This window comes from Palaemon carinicauda, chromosome 31, assembly GCF_036898095.1.
Source record: "Palaemon carinicauda isolate YSFRI2023 chromosome 31, ASM3689809v2, whole genome shotgun sequence".
NCBI classification, from domain to species: domain Eukaryota; kingdom Metazoa; phylum Arthropoda; class Malacostraca; order Decapoda; family Palaemonidae; genus Palaemon; species Palaemon carinicauda.
In genome coordinates, this window is record NC_090755.1 from 119,365 (window position 1) to 138,591 (window position 19,227).

At 35.4% G+C, this 19,227-nt stretch overlaps 1 protein-coding gene across 4 annotated transcripts in view; it reads left to right on the forward strand.

Moving 5' to 3' along the window:
• RabX6 (RAS oncogene family member RabX6) overlaps nt 1–19,012 on the forward strand; it is a 44,303-nt gene extending 25,291 nt beyond the window's left edge. For 3 of the 4 annotated variants that reach the window (XM_068354718.1, XM_068354720.1, XM_068354719.1), the window contains exons 4-6: nt 7,020–7,082; nt 7,231–7,430; nt 13,058–19,012. In XM_068354718.1, the coding sequence (XP_068210819.1) occupies nt 7,020–7,082; nt 7,231–7,429 (262 nt within the window). In that variant the 3' untranslated portion in view covers nt 7,430; nt 13,058–19,012. The remainder of the gene's footprint in view (nt 1–7,019; nt 7,083–7,230; nt 7,431–13,057) is intronic. The other variant, XM_068354721.1, reaches the window with a different exon arrangement.
• Nucleotides 19,013–19,227: the final 215 nt, after the last annotated feature.

Here is a 19,227-nt window from a genome sequence, read left to right on the forward strand (position 1 = left end):
CCAGAAGATGCTGAAGAAGGAACGCTGCTCAGTCAGGCTGTGGATGAGTCTGGTGGGGACGCTGTCATCCCTGGAACAGTTTGTATCACTAGGAAGACTACACCTCTGTCCTCTTCAATACCATCTGGCTTTTCACTGGAAAAAGGACAAGACGCTAGAAGCGGTCTCGATCCCGATTTCCGGAAAGATAAAGTCTTGTCTGACTTGGTGGAAGGACAATATCAACCTAAGAGAGGGTCTTCCCCTGGCTGTTCAGACTCCCCACCACGTTCTCTTCTCGGACGCATCGGACTTGGGCTGGGGCGCGACACTGGACGGTCGGGAATGCTCAGGTCTGTGGAACTCGAGTCAGAGGAGCATGCATATCAACTGCAAGGAGCTGTTGGCAGTTCATCTGGCCTTGAAAAGCTTCGAGTATCTCCTTCGAGGCAAAGTGGTGGAAGTAAACTCGGACAACACCACGGCCTTGGCGTACATCTCCAAACAAGGAGGTACCCACTCACTGACGTTGTACGAGATCGCAAGGGACCTGCTCATCTGGTCAAAAGGTCAAGACATCTCCCTAGTAACGAGGTTCATCCAAGGCAACTTGAACGTCATAGCAGATTGTCTCAGTCGGAAAGGGCAAGTAATTCCAACCGAATGGACCCTCCACAAGGATGTGTGCAAGAGACTTTGGGCCACTTGGGGTAAACCATCCATAGATCTCTTTGCAACCTCGCTGACCAAGAGGCTTCTAATCTATTGCTCTCCAGTCCCGGACCCAGCAGCAATACATATAGATGCTTTCCTCCTAGATTGGTCACATCTGGATCTCTACGCATTCCCACCGTTCAAGATTGTCAACAAGGTACTGCAGAAGTTCGCCTCTCACGAAGGGACAAGGTTGACGTTAGTTGCTTCCCTCTGGCCCGCGAGAGAATGGTTCACCGAGATACTTCGATGGTTAGTAGACGTTCCCAGAAGTCTTCCTCTAAGGGTAGACCTTCTACGTCAGCCACACGTAAAGAAGGTACTCCAAAGCCTCCACGCTCTTCGTCTGACTGCCTTCAGACTATCGAAAGACTCTCGAGAGCTAGAGGCTTTTCGAAGGAGGCAGCCAGTGCGATTGCTAGAGCAAGGAGAGCGTCTTCCATTAGAGTCTACCAATCGAAGTGGGAAGTCTTCCGAGACTGGTGCAAGTCAGTTTCTGTATCCTCGACCAGTACCTCTGTAGCTCAAATAGCTGATTTTCTCTTATACCTGAGAAAAGGACGATCCCTTTCAGCTCCCACTATCAAGGGCTACAGAAGCATGTTGGCATCGGTCTTCCGGCATAGAGGCTTAGATCTTCCCAACATAAAGATCTGCAAGACCTCCTTAAGTCTTTTGAGACCACCAAGGAGCGTCGTTTGGCTACCCCTGGATGGAATTTAGACGTGGTACTAAGATTCCTCATGTCAGACAGGTTGGAGCCATTACAATCAGCCTCCCTGAAAGATCTCACTCTTAAGACTCTTTTCCTGGTATGCTTAGCCTCGGCTAAAAGAGTCAGTGAGATTCATGCCTTCAGCAAGAACATCGGATTTTCGTCGGAAAAAGCCACTTGTTCGCTGCAACTTGGTTTTCTAGCCAAAAATGAGCTGCCTTCTCGGCCTTGGCCTAAATCTTTCGATATTCCCAGCTTATCGGAGATCGTAGGCAATGAACTAGAAAGAGTCTTATGCCCTGTTAGAGCTCTTAAGTTCTATTTAAAGCGTACTAAACCTTTACGAGGCCAATCTGAAGCTTTATGGTGTTCAGTTAAGAAACCATCCTTGCCTATGTCAAAGAATGCTTGGTCAGACTTTATCAGATTGTTAATACGAGAAGCTCATTCACATCTGAGTGAGGAAGACTGAACTTTGCTTAAGGTGAAGACGCACGAAGTTAGTGCTGTAACAACTTCCGTGGCCTTTAAGCAAAATATATCTCTGCAAAGTATAATGGACGCAACCTATTGGAGAAGCAAGTCAGTGTTCGCGTCATTTTACTTGAAACATGTCCAGTCTCTTTACGAGAACTGCTACACACTGGGACCATTCGTAGCAGCGAGTGCAGTAGTGGGTGAGGGCTCAACCACTACAATTCCCTAATTCCATATCCTTTTAATCTGTCTCTTGAAATGTTGTTTTTTATGGGTTGTCCGGAAGGCTAAGAAGCCTTTCGCATCCTGGTTGATTTGGCGGGTGGTCAAAGTCATTTCTTGAGAGCGCCCAGATTAGGGGTTTGAGGAGGTCCTGTTGTATGGGTTGCAGCCCTTGATACTTCAGCTCCTAGGGGTCTGTCAGCATCCTAAGAGGATCGCGAGGCTCCGTAAGGAAGACGTACTTATAAGGCAGAGTAATCGTCTAAGTCGACTTCCTTACCAGGTACCTATTTATTTTGTTTTTGTTATTTTGATAACTTCTAAAATGAAATAAAAACTCTTAGCTCATAAGATGTAAACATATTTAACTGGTCTCTACCCACCACCCTGGGTGTGAATCAGCTATATATTCACCGGCTAAGTTAAATATTTAAAAATGATATTTTAATTATAAAATAAATTTTTGAATATACTTACCCGGTGAATATAAATTAAACGACCCTCCCTTCCTCCCCAATAGAGACGCAGTGGGATGAGGAGAAAATTGAGTCTTTGTTTACATAGAGTTTGGTATCTGGCCGACAGTTGGCGCTGATGAGCACACCCGCAACCTGTATAGCAATCGCTAGCGAGTTTTTTTGTACAGTTTTTTGTCTGTCGAGCAACAGAGTTGCAGCTATATATTCACCGGGTAAGTATATTCAAAAATTTATTTTATAATTAAAATATCATATTATTATTATTTTTATGACTAGCTAAGCTACAACCCTATTTGGGAAAGCAGGATGCTTTAATCCAAAGGGCTCGAACAGAAAAAATAGCACAGTGAAGAAAGGTAATAAGAAATAAACTAAAGAGAAGTAATGAACAATTCAAAAAGTATATTAAGAAGAGTATCAACAGTAAAATAGATCTTTCATATATAAATTATAAAAACTTCAAAAGAACAAGAGAAAGAAAAATAAGATAGAATAGTGTGCTCGAGTGTACCCTCAAGTAAGACAGCGATATCCCAAGACAGTTGAAGTTCATGGTACAGAGGGTTTGGGATTACCCAAGACTAGAGAACAATGGTTTGATTTTGGAGTATCCTTCTCCTAGAAGAGCTGCCTACCATAGCTAAAAAGTCTTCTACCCTTACCAAAAGGAAAGTAGCCACTGAACAATTACAGGGCAGTAGTTAAACCCTTGAGCGAAGAAGCATTGTTTTGTAATCTTGGTGTTGACAGGTGTATGCTGACGAAGGAGAATGTAGAAAGAATAGACCAGACTATTCGCAGTATGTGTAGGCAAAAGAAAAATGAGCCGTAACTAGAGAAGAATCCAATGTAGTACTGTCTGGCTAGTCAAAAGACCCAATAACACTCTAGTGGTAGTATCTCAACGGGTGGCGGGATCCTAGGTCAACTTATTGGCTTTACAGTTTTACGTGGGTTCTGAACTACGTCGAGAGTGTTTTTCTATAACCAGAAATACAATACACAACTCTCACCCCTCAACTGTCCTAGCTGGGAATCGAACCTGGGCCCACCCAGATGTGAAGGTGGGACGTTATCAACTCTGCAATTCAAGGCCATTTTTCATTTGGTACTAAGAGTATTTCATTTTTTATAATAGTAATAATAATAATGACAAAAGAACAGTATGTAGAAATAAATTGAAGGGTAAGAACATTTATTTACTAAAAAATACATTATTTATGTTTTAAAAATCTTATGATATATAAGAAATACACAAAAGAAAGGCTATCTACCTTAGATAAGCCAAACCTCTACTTTTATCATAAACAGCATGAACTTTCATGAATCTTTTACTTATTTGAGCATATTAATTATTCATTCTTGCACTATTCATTCCCAAAGACAGTTGTTTGAGGATCACTTCTGTATTAGCTTGTTCCAGCTTTATTTTTTTCTCTAGGATTTCGATGGTTGGGTGAGTTACACCAACTTTTATTGAAAGCTTGATACATCTTTCTAAATAATTATTGGTCTTTGATGAGTTTGACTCTATTCTGTTGTAAACAACATTTCAATGTGGCATATTCTTTGCCCTTGCTGAACAATGCCAAGCCAGGTGATTGCATAAAATCTGTAGTTAGATCCTTAAGATCCCGTGGTGGAAAGCTGATGCTTCTATTTTGTTTATTATGAGAACATTTTTAGTATCTCTAGACAAGCCTTGTAAACCAAGGCTTTGGATTTTTTACTAGACACTGTTTGAAGTGAAACAAGCAACCATGGACACATGCTTTTGAGAAACATTTTCTTAAAGCTTTTATTGCTGCTTGTTTGAAATCCACCGTAACTGACTGGATAGAGGTTTTGCTCTTTGGGGAACTCAAATGTTTCCTCATAGATTTCTGAATCTCTGTTCGATGCAAAACAGTGAGTATTGGTTACATTTTGCTTGCGACGACAACGGCATAAATTGTATATGACTTTTCTAACTGGCGCACAGTTAAATGTGCCATCACTTAACCATATGTAGTTGGTACTAAAAATTTCCAAATTCATTGTAGTTGAGTAAATGATCAAACTTCTTTCTGATTTGTAAAGTAGAAAATTATAGCCTCCTGTAGTCACAGTTAAATCTTTGTATGCATTTCCACTCAATCTTTCACATCTTACACTACGTGCTATTAATTCATTTTGTGGCAAACCACCAAATATGCTTACTAGTAAATCACTTGCGCATTGGTTAATCACAGATGTGGCTTCATTAGATTGTAGCAAGCATTCTTTTATGCTTTCTTGAACTTTCAGGGAAGAGTTGTGTGGTTCATCTGGCAGATGTGAATGGTCATTTGAGATTTTCTGAATCTCATTGTCACAAGTAATAATAGTAACACTAAAAGAATTGTGTTTTTCACATCTCCAGTATAATACCATTCCCCTTTTTTATGTTGACAACATATGTGAAGCCTTCATATAAAAGATTTTTGCCACCTCTGACTAGTAACAAATTCCATTTCTAACTTAAGGCCTGACTACAATCTTCTATTTAAATGAAAAAGTAAAATTTTATAACAAAAAGTTTGAAAAATGATAGTTGAGAATTGAAAATATACACAATGGCCTTTTAAGTAAGTAGCTTAGTAGGCAATTTGGTAATTAGTGATTTTATCTGAAAAGTGGAAGACGGGAAAAAAAAGCATCATAATGAGCAAAATCAATAATGGTAACAACAATGCTTGTTTGTCTATTATCAGGATTGCCCAAAAGTGTCCATTGAGCATATTGTCCATTAGACATTTTGTCTATTAGGTATTTTATCCTTAGGCGTTCAGTTCGTTTGCCGAAAAATAAACTTAGTTAAACAAGTTTGCATTGTGCTTTACATTCTTCAAACAAAGTTAACTTGTTTCACAATTATTTCAAGGAGAAAATAATAGAGATACAGGCTATGCCCATAAGATACAGCTTTGTGATTTAAGATATAGCTTCTTGGTTTTAAGGAATTTTTTTAGGTTTTATTAAAACTACAGTAGTTTATTTAAGAATATTTCATTATGCCATGCAAATTTGTATTAGATTGTTGTAGTGCTATTTGAAAATGATTTTAATTTTTTTTTTTTTTTAATTTGATGCCCTTTTAATCACCTGTAGCATCACCATCATCATTCAGGCTTTTACTTGTAGGTTACTCTGTCATTTCCCATTTGTTTATAAGTTTCATTTCATAGTTTTCTTGATCATTTTTTTCTTTCCCATCACAAATATTTGTGTAATATACTGTACAGTACTTCTGTCTTCTGTTTTTTCTTCCGTGTCCTTATAAGTTCTCTTACTTATTGTTTTGTAGTATATTCAGTTGAATTGTCTGGCTGCTGTCTGTTCATTTATTTCAAAAGTTGTAATTGCAGCTTGACTCTATTGATCCACATTTGTTCCTACTCTTATACAGTACTGTATGTATTTTTGCTTTAGTGGTATATTTCTCTCCAATATTGATAAAAATTTTTGTCTTATATTTTCATATATCAAGTTTTGTTTTTCATTAATTGAATGTTCAAAAGACAATATTTTTGTTTTATTTATTTGTTGTACTTTTTGATATTGCTCCCTCTCTCCACTAGGCAAAGTATACATTACAGTTCTTCAACCTGTAATCATTCCCACATTATGCTTCCTGTAAGATTATGTAACACCAAGAAACACTTTCTTTCCAAATCATGAAAATGACCTGGGTACAATAATAAATTTTTAGCAAAGAAATTAAACATTTTGAATTTGAATGAATGAAAAGAGGTTGGCACAACGACCTTATATATAGGTATAGGTGAAGTCTCGGATGATTATGAGTTGGTTTCGCTAATTTTTTACCATAGTTCTAATTACAAATTTCTCCATACAGTGCACCACTGATGAAGCTAGTTTGTAGAGTGAAGTCAAGGATAAGGTTACGTGTAATAGTCAATGGTCAAATACCTCCATAGGGAGGTAGGCTAGAAGGCCAGCAGTGTACCTCACAGGATACACTCTAGGCAATACTTAAGAAACTTTGTAGCATTCCTTCAACCCCTTCTACCTTACCTCCATTTCTGCTTCCTTTCTTCCTTCTTACTGTCTAACCTTTTAGCTTGAGTGCAACTGCAGGGGTTTCTCCCCAGTTGCACTGTGGAACTGAACAATCTTTGATCTTATTAGATTAGAGACTTCACTTACTCCACTAATGAAGCTAGTATGCGGAGTGATGTCACAGGTAATATAGGAATTTTCCACTGGAGGGGCCTTGTGTTTTACAAATTCATATTATTTTCTGAGTAAATGAAAAATGTGTGTTAGATTTAACTGAAAACATTGCATTAAAAGCCGTGATCATTTTTCAATGAACTGTATCTTTTATTATTCAAAAATAAAAGAATTTTTCTCATTCAGCTAGTCAACTCACATTGACTTATACTGTACAGGAAATTTGTGATGTCTCGTTTGGAAAGGCACCAATCTTCCTCCTATGTAACACCTTATAGCCGGTGAGACATCTCACCTTATTATGAATTACTGTACATAATTTTTTTTAGTATGCCCTCTATATTGGATTATATCTTATGCCTTATAATTACCAATTGAGCTCAATATTATTTCCTTTTAATCTATCATTTTTTATCCTTCTACTTTCAGTGAACAGTGCCACAACCTCATTTCTGGTATCTACAAGACTTCGTGCAAAACTGGTGCTGGGGTAGAAGAAATGTTTGCTGATATTGCGAGACAACTGAGTGACTCCAACCGTTCACGAAAAGAACTAGAAAGCATGAACAAGGATTCCTTTAAAGTCACTCCACCTGAGGGAGAACCTGAGGACTCCTGTTTATGCTGAGGTAGGTTTCTTTATGGGTCTGGATTATGCCAAGGATCTTTTGTCGTCATTTTGAACCGATAATCTTTTCCCCTATGCAAAATAACAAGACCAACTAGTCATTCTTATATAACCCACCAAAATCATTAGTCACCAACATGAAGTCATTGGGATTAGAAATTTAATATTTTAGCGTGTTCAAAATACTTTCCTGGGAAATTGAATATGTGAGGAGGCCTTAAGCCAATTGATTATCATTATATATAGTTATAATCATGATGAATACGTGCTAGATTGGGGAACTTATCTTATGAGAATTGATAGATTTTAGTGTTTCTGATGAATTGAGAAAGCCAGTTTTTTGTTTTTTTTAGTTGTGTCATGTTTGTCATGGACCAAGACATTATCATCTCATTTTGTGATCAAAATGCTAGTTAATGAGGTTTACTTTTACAGCTAGGCCTTGTTAGAAAAGGATTTTTTTAGTAATGATTTAAAATTATTGCATTTTAATTTGCATTTTAAGATGCTTCATGGGTAAAGAAAATTGAAAATTCTCACCAGAACAGTATTCTGGGCATGGTTTACAATGATATGGTCGCTACTACCACAGCAACTAGAAATTTCATATTAAATAGTGGAATAAAACTGCTGAGTCACATTTTGAACATTTCTAGGCCATGATGTTGAATATGAGATAAAAATTGGAGCAAGCTAAAGTTAAAGATGATTGACAGGTAAGAATAGACCAAAGAAACATCAATAAAGTAAAGAACAGGTAGCACTGCCAGTGAGATTTGGATAAATGCTACCAAGAACCTTTACCTTTGTCTGTAATGTGCTGCAGCAAATTTAACCAGACAATGGAGCTAAAAATCTTGGCTTAAAAATGGCTGCCCTTTAAAAGGGTATTATAATCATTAAGTTTTTTTTTAGCATTTTCTCTCCTTCAAGGATTCTATTATTTTCTGTTCTGTGCAAATTTTGCCTGGAGTATCAGGGCTGTGCCTTCAACTTTTCACTAACTGTTTATCATCCCTTCTCATCACATGCCCACAACATCTCAGTATTTGAGATTTCAGTCTTTTCCAGCTGCTGGATACCTCATATCTCTGCTACTTCTTTTTTTTTTTTTATTGTGATTCTCTTACTGCACTCTTATGATATTTAGCATTCTGTATTCACAGCTTTCAAAGTACAGTACTGTATCTTTCTTACTTTGTTAATGTGTATGGTTTTGTCACATAGTGTAGTACAGACCTTAAGCACCCACTAAAAGTTTATGCTGTATATACTGATGCAAGTTTTCAATTTATTATTAGTTTATTTGAGCCTTTTTATCATTTAAGCTGTGGCTCCTCATTCTATTTTTTGTTTACCTCACTTTCAATCCCTTCTTCAAAATCTAGTACTGCATGTCCCCAAGGTAACAAATGTTGTACCTTTTTTGCGTATTGACCACATTATACTACTCTCACATTTATTCCCCATTTGCTTTAGTAATACATTTTTGGTATCAAAATATTTTACTCCATTTTATTTTGTGATCCTAAGCATTTCTTATGACACTGTCCATTACAGTTGGTAGACAGTTCTAAGTTCACCTCCACACATTTCCAACTGCGGCCACATGTAAACTTTTCAGTTGTGACCCTTTTCCTTTGCTTCATTTTCAGTTGCCATAAGCTTGTTTAGCCTCCCTTTATCTTTCAGACCTCCCCTGTCCTTCCCACATTTCCATGACACCTTCCTAAGATTTTGCTATTGATGATAGGTTATCATCATATAGCAGCTCCCAGAGGGATCCATTTCTGGTGCCCCCTTCTTCATAAGAAATTTATAATTGGAAAACCCCCATAGGTCGGTGATGGTGGTGGCATCTGGTCTCTTTGCGTGGAGCACCATAGGCATTACTAAGGGTCTTTGCAGCATTCCTGTGACCTACCCCTTAGCTGCACCTGATTTATATCTTTCTACTTAACTACTGTTCCTGGTTCCTTTCTTCCTTTTTGTTCTTTAACATCTTCTAACTTATATTTTATTTTAATGGAGGATTTTTCCCCCTGTTGCACATGGGGTGCTGAATGGCATGATGCTGGAGCCTGTGATACCCCAAATTCATAAATTTGATCCTTATGATTGGATGATCGGATAGTGAAAGGTCTGATATAATTTCCTGGTTGGTATTTTATCCTGTACTATTCATTCACAGTCTATTGGGGATTGGGCATTCACACAAAATATTTCTTATGGCTAATGCTGTATTTCTATATCTACAGACAGGAACTGTGTCATAACTGTTTAGCCATTAGGTAACTAAGTAAAACGTATGTTCAGTTCTCAGTAGGATTAACACCACTTCTGCATTTATATATATATTTTTTTTAATGACTCTCATGATCCTGCCGTCAGCGTGTAATGTTGTAATTTGGTATGATTAATCATGTCATGGACCCTGCCGTTTATCTATTATTATGGACTTCATTGATGTAACCTAATCGTTTAAGGGAATTTATAGGTTTGATGTAGTTGTAGTTATAAACTTAGTTGCTCTACCTGCCTCTTCATATCCTTTAATGCCCACACGAGTTAAGAGTCAATGTGTTTAACATATGGAAGGATTATTATGCTAGACAAGATGTTTTTTTTTTTTTTTTTTACTTTTCATTGCTCCTTACAGATTTACCTTTAACATTAAAAGCTAAAAAGAATTGCAGACAATTCTGCCTACTTACAGAGTTCATCTTTCTGTCTTAAGATAATATATTTCATTATTATTGAACGTTTTGTCATAATATTCAGTTATATATGTAATATGGCAAAGCTGCTGCAAAAGAAACATTGATGAATATAGAATCATAAGATATTTTGTGTGTATTGAGTCACAGAATTTGTCGTCTTGGTTATGTAGCCCTGTCTTGAGGATGATTTGTTTTTTCTATTTCTTTTTTTCAGTACTTTTGAGTTAAATTGCTGTGTGGTCTCCAAGAACTTTCCTGTGAAAGACTGAAATAAGGAATCCATTCTCAGGAAGGTCCTTGTAGACCACACAACCCTTCCCCAAAAATAAGTTTTTTCTTCATCAATATCCTTTATAATTATTATTATTTTCATTATTATTATTATTTGCTGTAAAATTATCAATAAAGAACAAGTCTAAAATACCAGCAACTACACAGACTAGAATGGCCATTAGAAAATTAGAAAAATTATATGTGGATGAACCTAACAAGTATTATTGATGCCTATGTTTACATATAAAAAAAAAAAAAACCAGTGCAAGATACCGATGGAAATTAAGACATCATTGATTGGAATTTCAAAAGAATATTATAGTTGCCTTTTCATTTACGAGTATTAACATCGGTAATTTGTTAGGCAGTGTTATGGGAGTCTGACAAATTTTAAACAAAGGATCTTGTAATATTAATATTGTTGTTGATTCTCAACTGACTGGACTTGGACTATGACATGTTGCCATTAAGTAACATCATGTTGAACTGGTGTACCAGATCCTAAGATGTGTTTATGGTAGTTATAACCATATTGTATGTTCCTATAGTGGACTTCTATTTCACATATCATTATGTGTGTAGACCTGACTGCTTTATCTGCGTATTCATTTCTTCTAATGCCTACTACATCAGGAATTCAGTAAAGTTCTGCATTTATACTTAAAGGTGCCCCAAATATATTTCTTTTGACTGATGTATATTTGATAACGTATGGAGATTGATTTATTGATTTAATGTTTTCTGGCTAATGTATGGAGAGAGCTCACATGGAAGCCTCAGCTAGAGATTTTACTTCTTATCTCATTTTTCATTTCCCTTTCTTCATCTTGATAGGAAAAGCTAATAAGTTTTGGTTTGGGAATTCATCTTGAAGGCAAACTGGAAGTAGGTTGGCCATGGCACCAGACACCCGTTGAGATACTACTGCTAGAGAGTTATAGGGTCCTTTGACTAGTCAGACAGTACTACATTGGATCCTATTCTCTGGTTACGGTTCATTTTCCATTTGCCTACATTTACACAGAATAGTCTGGCCTATTCTTTACACATTCTCCTCTTTCCTCATACACCTGACAACATGGAGATTACCAAACAATTCTTCTTCACCCAAAAGGTTAAATTCTGCATTGTAATTGTTCAGTGGTCACTTTCCTCTTGGTAATGGTAGAAGAGACTCCTTAGCTATGGTAAGTAGCTCTTCTAGGAGAAGGACACTCCAAATTCAAACCACTGTTCTCTAGTCTTGGTAGTGCCATAGCCTCTGTACCATGGTCTTCCACTGTCATGGGTTAGAGTTCTCTTACTTGAGGGTACACTCGGGCACGCTATTCCATCTTATTACTCTTCCTCATTTTAAGTTTTTATAGTTATATGGGAAATATTTATTTCAATGTTACTGTTCTTGAAATATTTTATTTTCCTTGTTTCCTTCCCTTACTGGGCTATTTTTCCTGTTGGAGCCCTTGGGCTTATAGCATCCTGCTTTTCCAACTAGGGTTGTAGCTTAGCAAGTAATAATAATAATTGATTATTGGAGCAACAAGTGCCCTTTTTTTCTTATGAAACCAAATCTTCATTGGATTTTTGGAGACCAATACTTCACATGGGCCACAAGATTGTAAGTAAGGTGTTCTAAGCGCCAATTAGGTTCATAGGCTTACTCTGGATGGAAAAAGGCCATGTGGTTACATTTATCCTCATCAGAAGGATTCAGATTTTCCTCAGAGTAGTTTCTCCATTCACATCATTCAAAACTTATTGGCAGATTTGGGATACCTCCCTGCTGAATTTTTCATAATCAGCAACATATGTATTCCCTGTTTTGGATCCAACAGCCTATAATTTAGTTGGTGCCACACATCCTGGGGAGGGGCTTAGAAATTTGTGCTAATGCCATATACAACATGATTTGGCTTGTTATATTCAAAGCCATCTGAGGACTTCTGATGGGTTAGTATGCAATTTATGTAAAATGGATATTTGGTTTCTTACATCCAGTCCCTCCTTCCTAGAAAGGGAATTCCTTTGTGCATGGGAGTAGCAACCATGATGTCCTGTGCTATGCTCACTGTTTCCCCTTTAAGCTTCAATGTCTCCTTGCAGTGTTATCTTGTGTACATTCCTTATTTCAATCATCATATTGAAGTGGACATTATCAGCTTATTCATACACAGACCCTTCAGTCAGAGTTCTTGAGAAGTTGTTTCTCTCAACAAAATTGAAATAAGGATCTTTTTATCAACGGAAACATCAACTAAGTTTAGCAATTTGTCCAATATCATTGGTGTTTCCAAAAGAATACCTCTTGTCCTGCCATTGCTCTCATTGGTAGTCAGCTTCTATTTTAAAATGTCAATCATATTGAGGTTTGGGTATCCAGGTATATGATGTGTATGTCCTACCTATTGTTTGCTTGAGACGATTTTGTTTATATAAATTTATACATTTGAATTTAAATAACAATGTTTAAAAGAGTTAGATTTTCTTTTAAAAACTTAAAAAAATCTTTGAGATGTTACTTTTTCAATTTTTAAATGTTTGAAAATTAGTACAATATATGAAGTTTTATATCCTGAAAATCCCAATAGGCTGAACAGCCGTATTAATTTGATTTTATCTGGTGATTTATTTGCAGTTCTAGAGAGCCATGAACTGTGATCGTGACATGCACCCTTCATATCTAGGGAAGTGCATCAGCCTTACGTTTCTCCTCTGAAATGATAAAGCTATGACAAAACTGTAGGTTATGTCTCCAAGACAACTAATTTTTATAAGCATTAGCCAAAACTAATTGCTCTTGTGTTCAAAGTTCATGGAATTTTCTTTTGACTGTTTTTGTTAGGCTTTAAGATTGTAATGTTTATATTCTACATTCATCCTCCATATATGTTTTATATGTTGTAAATATTTATATATAAATATATATATACATAGGGAACATTAGTGACATATGTTGTTTTTTGAGGCATTATATGCTTGTGTATACAAGACTTTTGTATTATGAAATGAGTGGCCAGAGAATTTAAATATTGTAGAAAGCTAGTCTCAAAAACTTTTGAAATCTTTTAAATGCAGAAATTGTCCACTTTATCTTGCATGCAACTGTTTATATAATATACTTGTCAGGTATACTGCAATTGAATGCCAGTTTAAAATATTTTATTACAGTACTTTGATTTTGTAAATGCATTTTGCTCAGACTTTTTACACTCAAGGGAAATGAAAATAGGGAATGAATGAAGATTTTTTAAATTTTAATATGAAATGATACGTTAATTGAATTTTTTTAGTGATTGGTATTGTCACAGAAAAAATGGCCACAGTTAGGCCCTCAATCTGTTTGACCGAGTTTATCCTTGGGCATCTCGCTGGTCGTTCTCTTTTTCATCTCTAAATGTTCCAGAATCGTAGTCAGGTTGCTTCTAGTACAGTAGAATATTTTTTTCTTTTTTCAGTTCATGAGTTTTAGCTCATAGGAAATACATGGTATGGTAATGTTGTGCAAATCATCGAAGACATTGTTGAAGCTACTCCCAGTAGCTGATAGATTCTTAAGTCATATTTATAGTTAAGCATTGGAACAACCTTTTTGGGTTATCAGATTTAAAAAAAAAAACCTGGAAAGAAATCGTTATCAGAAGAAATGGTTTGGAGCTGTAGAGTTGGAGTCCGCAGAAGTAGTCTCTCGTAGATTGTGTAACAGTTGCCATTTTATCAGTGAGTAGTGATTGTTAAAACACAGATATGATAATTATAAGACTTTTAATTATCAATCTTCAAGATACAGTGATGAAAATATTAAGAGAATGTGCTGTTAATTGTTTTGTTCTGAAATATTGATAACTAATGGGTGGGAAACTTTAACTCCTTGCATAGCTCGACTAGAATTGTGGTAAGTATGCTACAGTGGGTGGATTCCAAGGCCAGGTTTAATTATTAGAAATATGATTCAAAAGAGTAGCTGTAAGTTTTTAGCCAAATGTTTGTTGAAGATGCTCATCTTAGTAAAGTAATGTAGAAAATTTGATAAATTTGAATGTGTATAGGCTCCTATGTTAGATGTAGAATAGTTTTAGCTATAAGTAGAATGAAAACTACATCTTATTATTGTATGTGTTAGGGAGTCTGTTTTCATTTTTTTTTCTTTTTATTTAGCTGTAATTCCACACACTCAAATCAGTTGGATGTGTAGAACTGTTTCTTTATAGAATTTTATACCTATATATTCTAAATGATGTCCGGTTTGACACAAACATTGTCAAGAAATTATAGTATGTGCATTACTGAAAGTAGATGTCCTCCTTTTCTAATAGAATAGGCTCTGCATTGCTCCTTAGAAGAGTTGCCCTGAAAAACAAAGAGTACATGCATGTATGTTGTTGACACCAGAGCTGATTTAAGATTTATCCCAACATAACTTGAAGGTTTTCATTAGTGGCAGAGATGATATGGGTCAGTGATTGTCTCATTTTAGAATATTTAAGAACTGCTTCAGTGTTCTTTCTAAGTTTATTGTTAAAAAAAGTACTAAATAACCTATATGGTAATTGTCGTCGAATTTATTTTTCTTAATATTTCATGAACTGCTTTAATTGTGCATTAGTAAAATTGCATCCTAGATGAGTCTGTCTCACTTTTGTTGCTTCAGTAGTCTCAATTAAGCACCCTTTCTAATACTGACCCTCAGGCCATTTGTAAAAATGAAGGAGAAATTTGTGAAAATGAAGAGCTTTACATCCATAATGTAATGCTATGTTACTCGAAGTGCTTTGTGATATCTAATCTATTCAGGGTTCTCATCGGTCCTATTATCTCAAGTGCCCCCTCCACCATTTAATTCTTTATTTCAATCATCTTGTCTCCCTACCCTCAGCCCTTTATCTTACTCTAAGAAAATTTTACCCATTGATTCTACTATTTTTATAGCTTTGCCTTTAAAACTTTGGATAGTACAGCACTTGCATTTTAAACGTCCATATACAAGACACTGCTGTCTTCCACATTTGAGTAAAAAACAAGTAGACTTATCCTTCTTCTATATGTCCTGATCACTGCTCATGGAGCATTGTAGAAGCTGGTGGTCATGGAATCAGCCAATGGCTGGATGAGATGACATGAATTTTTTCCATGTGCATTTATTCACATGCTGTTTGTTGAGTATGCAATTTCCAGTTATTTATCAACTCCTTCACAGAAAATACATGTTTATCACCAGTCCTATTTTTCCTTTGCACAGCTCAAGGTAAATCCAAGTTTTGATATACTGTATGCCATTTGATTATACAGTGGTTTAATGAAGTTTTACTAGTTTGCTGGTAAAGGGATAATCTTTATTTATTTCTAAGTGCACTTATTACTTGTGATGATCAATTCTCCTCTCTCACCATCTTATCCCCTTCAGTTTAGTGGTATAGGAGCACTTCCAACAATGTACATTTGATTTATGCTTGTTCAGTATGGAAGCAAGGACTTTGTTTCTCTATTTCTTTAGGGTGACATTTTCTGTACAGATGAAAAGTCAGCATGTGGTAATTGGAACTGGGGAAATTGTAAGTCTGCTCTTTCACCTAGAGATTACGAAAAAATAAATCCCTTCCAGTGTCATAAGTATTGGAACTGACCAATGGGAAAACCCAGTTGAAATTCCATTCTCTCTAAAAGAATGTTGATATGGCATTGATTAACTGCTGAGTAGGACCAGCATTTACATATGGATATAGTTTATAAGATAAGATTGTCTGTGCAGCCATTTTGAAAACCCTAAATTGTTTGCTGTGTAGCTGTCTGATGGTGTGTGTAGACCTGCAATATTTAAGCATAATGTATTTTTATTCAATGTTTAAAAAAAAGCTTATTGTTGGTTGAAGTAATTACCAGTCATTGCAGGATTTTCAGCATGTTGCTTGTTAAGAATATTCTTTATTTGATATTTCTCCCAAGTGTGTAATGTTTACAGAAAACAAAAATCTTTATATATTCTTCTGCTGCTGCATATTATTTGTCAGTATACTATACAGTATATAGGTTCAGAATGTCTTACATTGAATTGTCTTTTAAAGTTTGAGGCTCATAGCAAACTGGTAGATCTATGAAGATTTTCCTTTGTTACGTGGCTTTTAGATTTGTGCAGTTGAAGGCTACATTCTGAACTCTTGAAAATGCTAATATAAACTAGAATGATTTTAATTTTTTGTGCAATTAGTGCATGAAAGTTACTATTCTTTTGACAAGGACATAGTTTTTCATTTTTATATCACATTTGCGTATTCATTTTGGCTGACAATGGAGTGGAGTAGTGTTTCATTATACCTGTATATGAAACTTGATAGTGGAGATGTAAAGTTAGCAACATGTCACATGCTTAAATAACTTATTCTGTGATTTGGTTTTTATGTCTGCTTCTGCATAATTTGACTTACGCAAAAAGGTTAAAACCTTTTCTTATTTAGGAATGGATATTGGCAGTGATCGAGAAGAATAAACGTAAGTTTCCCTGATCTCTCAATCTCCTCACATCCCATTCAACACAGCATGTGATGTATGTTTGTTTTTACCAGTGGTATTGCTTTTTTCTTAGTTTGTTGCTCTCTTGTGTGTCTTGCTGGTCATTAATTTTAATAATGGCAAATATTTGTAGTTTCCTTATAGTGCTTCATTTTCATCTTATTTATTTTAGCATTTTGTTTGTTTGGTTTAGATCTATGTTTAGATATTGAACTCTACAGGTAAAGTTTGTGTGATAATTTTTTCCACTTTCATAATTCATGAGGCTCTTTTCATGTTTCTTTCCAGGTGCATAATTTATTTAGATAGATGTAAACTACTCTTGTGTGAGTAGAATCTCAAGTTACTAAACTTTGGAGAGAGCACTTCAGTTTGGTATTATTAATCTTGAGATTTGTGTTCAGGTTTTGATGTTATGTAGAGGATGTGTTCATATCAGCATCACTTCAAGGCTAGGTATACAGAGAATCCAAATAGTGTATTGGAAGAAAAGTTTTTTTTTATATGTATGATGACTACAGTTTTCTTAAACATGTTAGCTGAAGGAAGATTTTTTTTTTTTTTTTTTTTTTTTTTTTTTTTTTTTTTTTTTTTTTTTTTTTTTTTTTGAGGAATAGATGTGTAGACTGTGCTAAAGACAGTATCTTATGCGTAGGTTTTAAATAAAGTACAGTATTTGATAGAATTCATGTGGTTTATGAACCTCATTTTTTTTTTTTTTTGGTAAAGGATTGCTGAAGCACAGTAGTCTTTTCACATGATAAATTATTTTGTTAAGTGGTCAAAGATATAGAGATTATGTGTCTTTAGTTTGAGAATTCATAACTTTGTACTTTGTTGTATTTGGAAGCACATTTTCAGTAAAATATGCTTTGTATTTAGGTAATGAGTTAGATGTTTCTTTGCATATTTCAAAATGCAGTCTTGTTCCTAATGCTTCTCTATAATTGTGCTCTTTTTTTTGGTTTTGTCGTGAAGGTATTAGAACATATGTTTATGACTTATTTATTCATGCCAGTTGTCACAAAGGAATCACGCCATAACAGAGAAAAAAAGAGCGTAATTCTGATGTGTTATCAGGGCTTAGCTAACTATTTGGTCTTAATTCTATTCTTTCTACGATGGATTAGATATTTATATTGCTAATGACCATTGTTGTCATAGAACATGATTAAGTTAGTTATACCCATTCCGTCTCCTTTAGACTACTGTATTATATATGGTATCCATGGTGGTTATATAAGACAGCTCTTTTTTTATGGCATCATTTAACGGTACAGTACTTACTTGCCCAGTTTGTACATGGTGTGATACAAAGTAGATTTACCAATACAGTACTGTATACATCATGTTTCCTGAAATACAAAATTCTGCAGGAATCTTTATCTATTAAATATCTTACAGTACAGTAGCCCATCAACTTATCAGATGTTTCTGGGATTTGGCCTTCTCGTATGCAACAAGACGTATTAGTATGACCTACATTTTGATGTTCAAAATATCTCACAGTTAACAGTCATTCCATATAACTTCTAGTCTTAAATTAAACTTCACCTCACTTTTATTGTTCAATTTTAAGAAGTTTATGAACAAAATATATTATGCCTTGGAAGAATGGTGATAAGTAAAGAGTTCTTTTAAGTTGAGGGGTTACTTATAGGCTAATACATCACAAACACTTACATATAACAGTTTCATTGGTATGCAATCACATTATCAGCCTGAGTTCCAGACACTGCAGATTTTGAATGCGACGAGCTCTGTCATTATATGATACTTTCTACTTTGATACAAGAGAATATTTAGCCAGTGTTAATCATATACTTTCATTTGACTTCCTTCTTAAAGGTGTACTTACTAATTTTTCTCAATTAATAATTGGTTAATACTGTATTTGTTCAATGATACATAGCATTCAGGCAATATATTTTTGTTTAATCAAACAAACTATTTTGCTCTTGTAATATATAAGGTGCATTTTTATAAGTGTTATTTCAAATTACTGTATATTAAACTACAGATTTGATTGTGGCTATTGAAAGAAGTGAGTGAAGTTTTAATACAATATACTGATTTGAATAAATTGCACGGTGGTTTCCTTTTGTAACCTTGTAATTTTGTTATATCTTTTGGGCTCATTGCAATTCTCCCTGTCTAAATTCCATCTGTACTGTTTGTTTCCTTTCCTCCAGTTTCCTCTAGGGGAATACTTTCCACTACTGTACTTGCTATGAGTGGCACTTTGTAGGCAGTACTGAAGGTTCTTTGCAGCTTCCCCTCTGCAGCCTTTGGATATGTTGC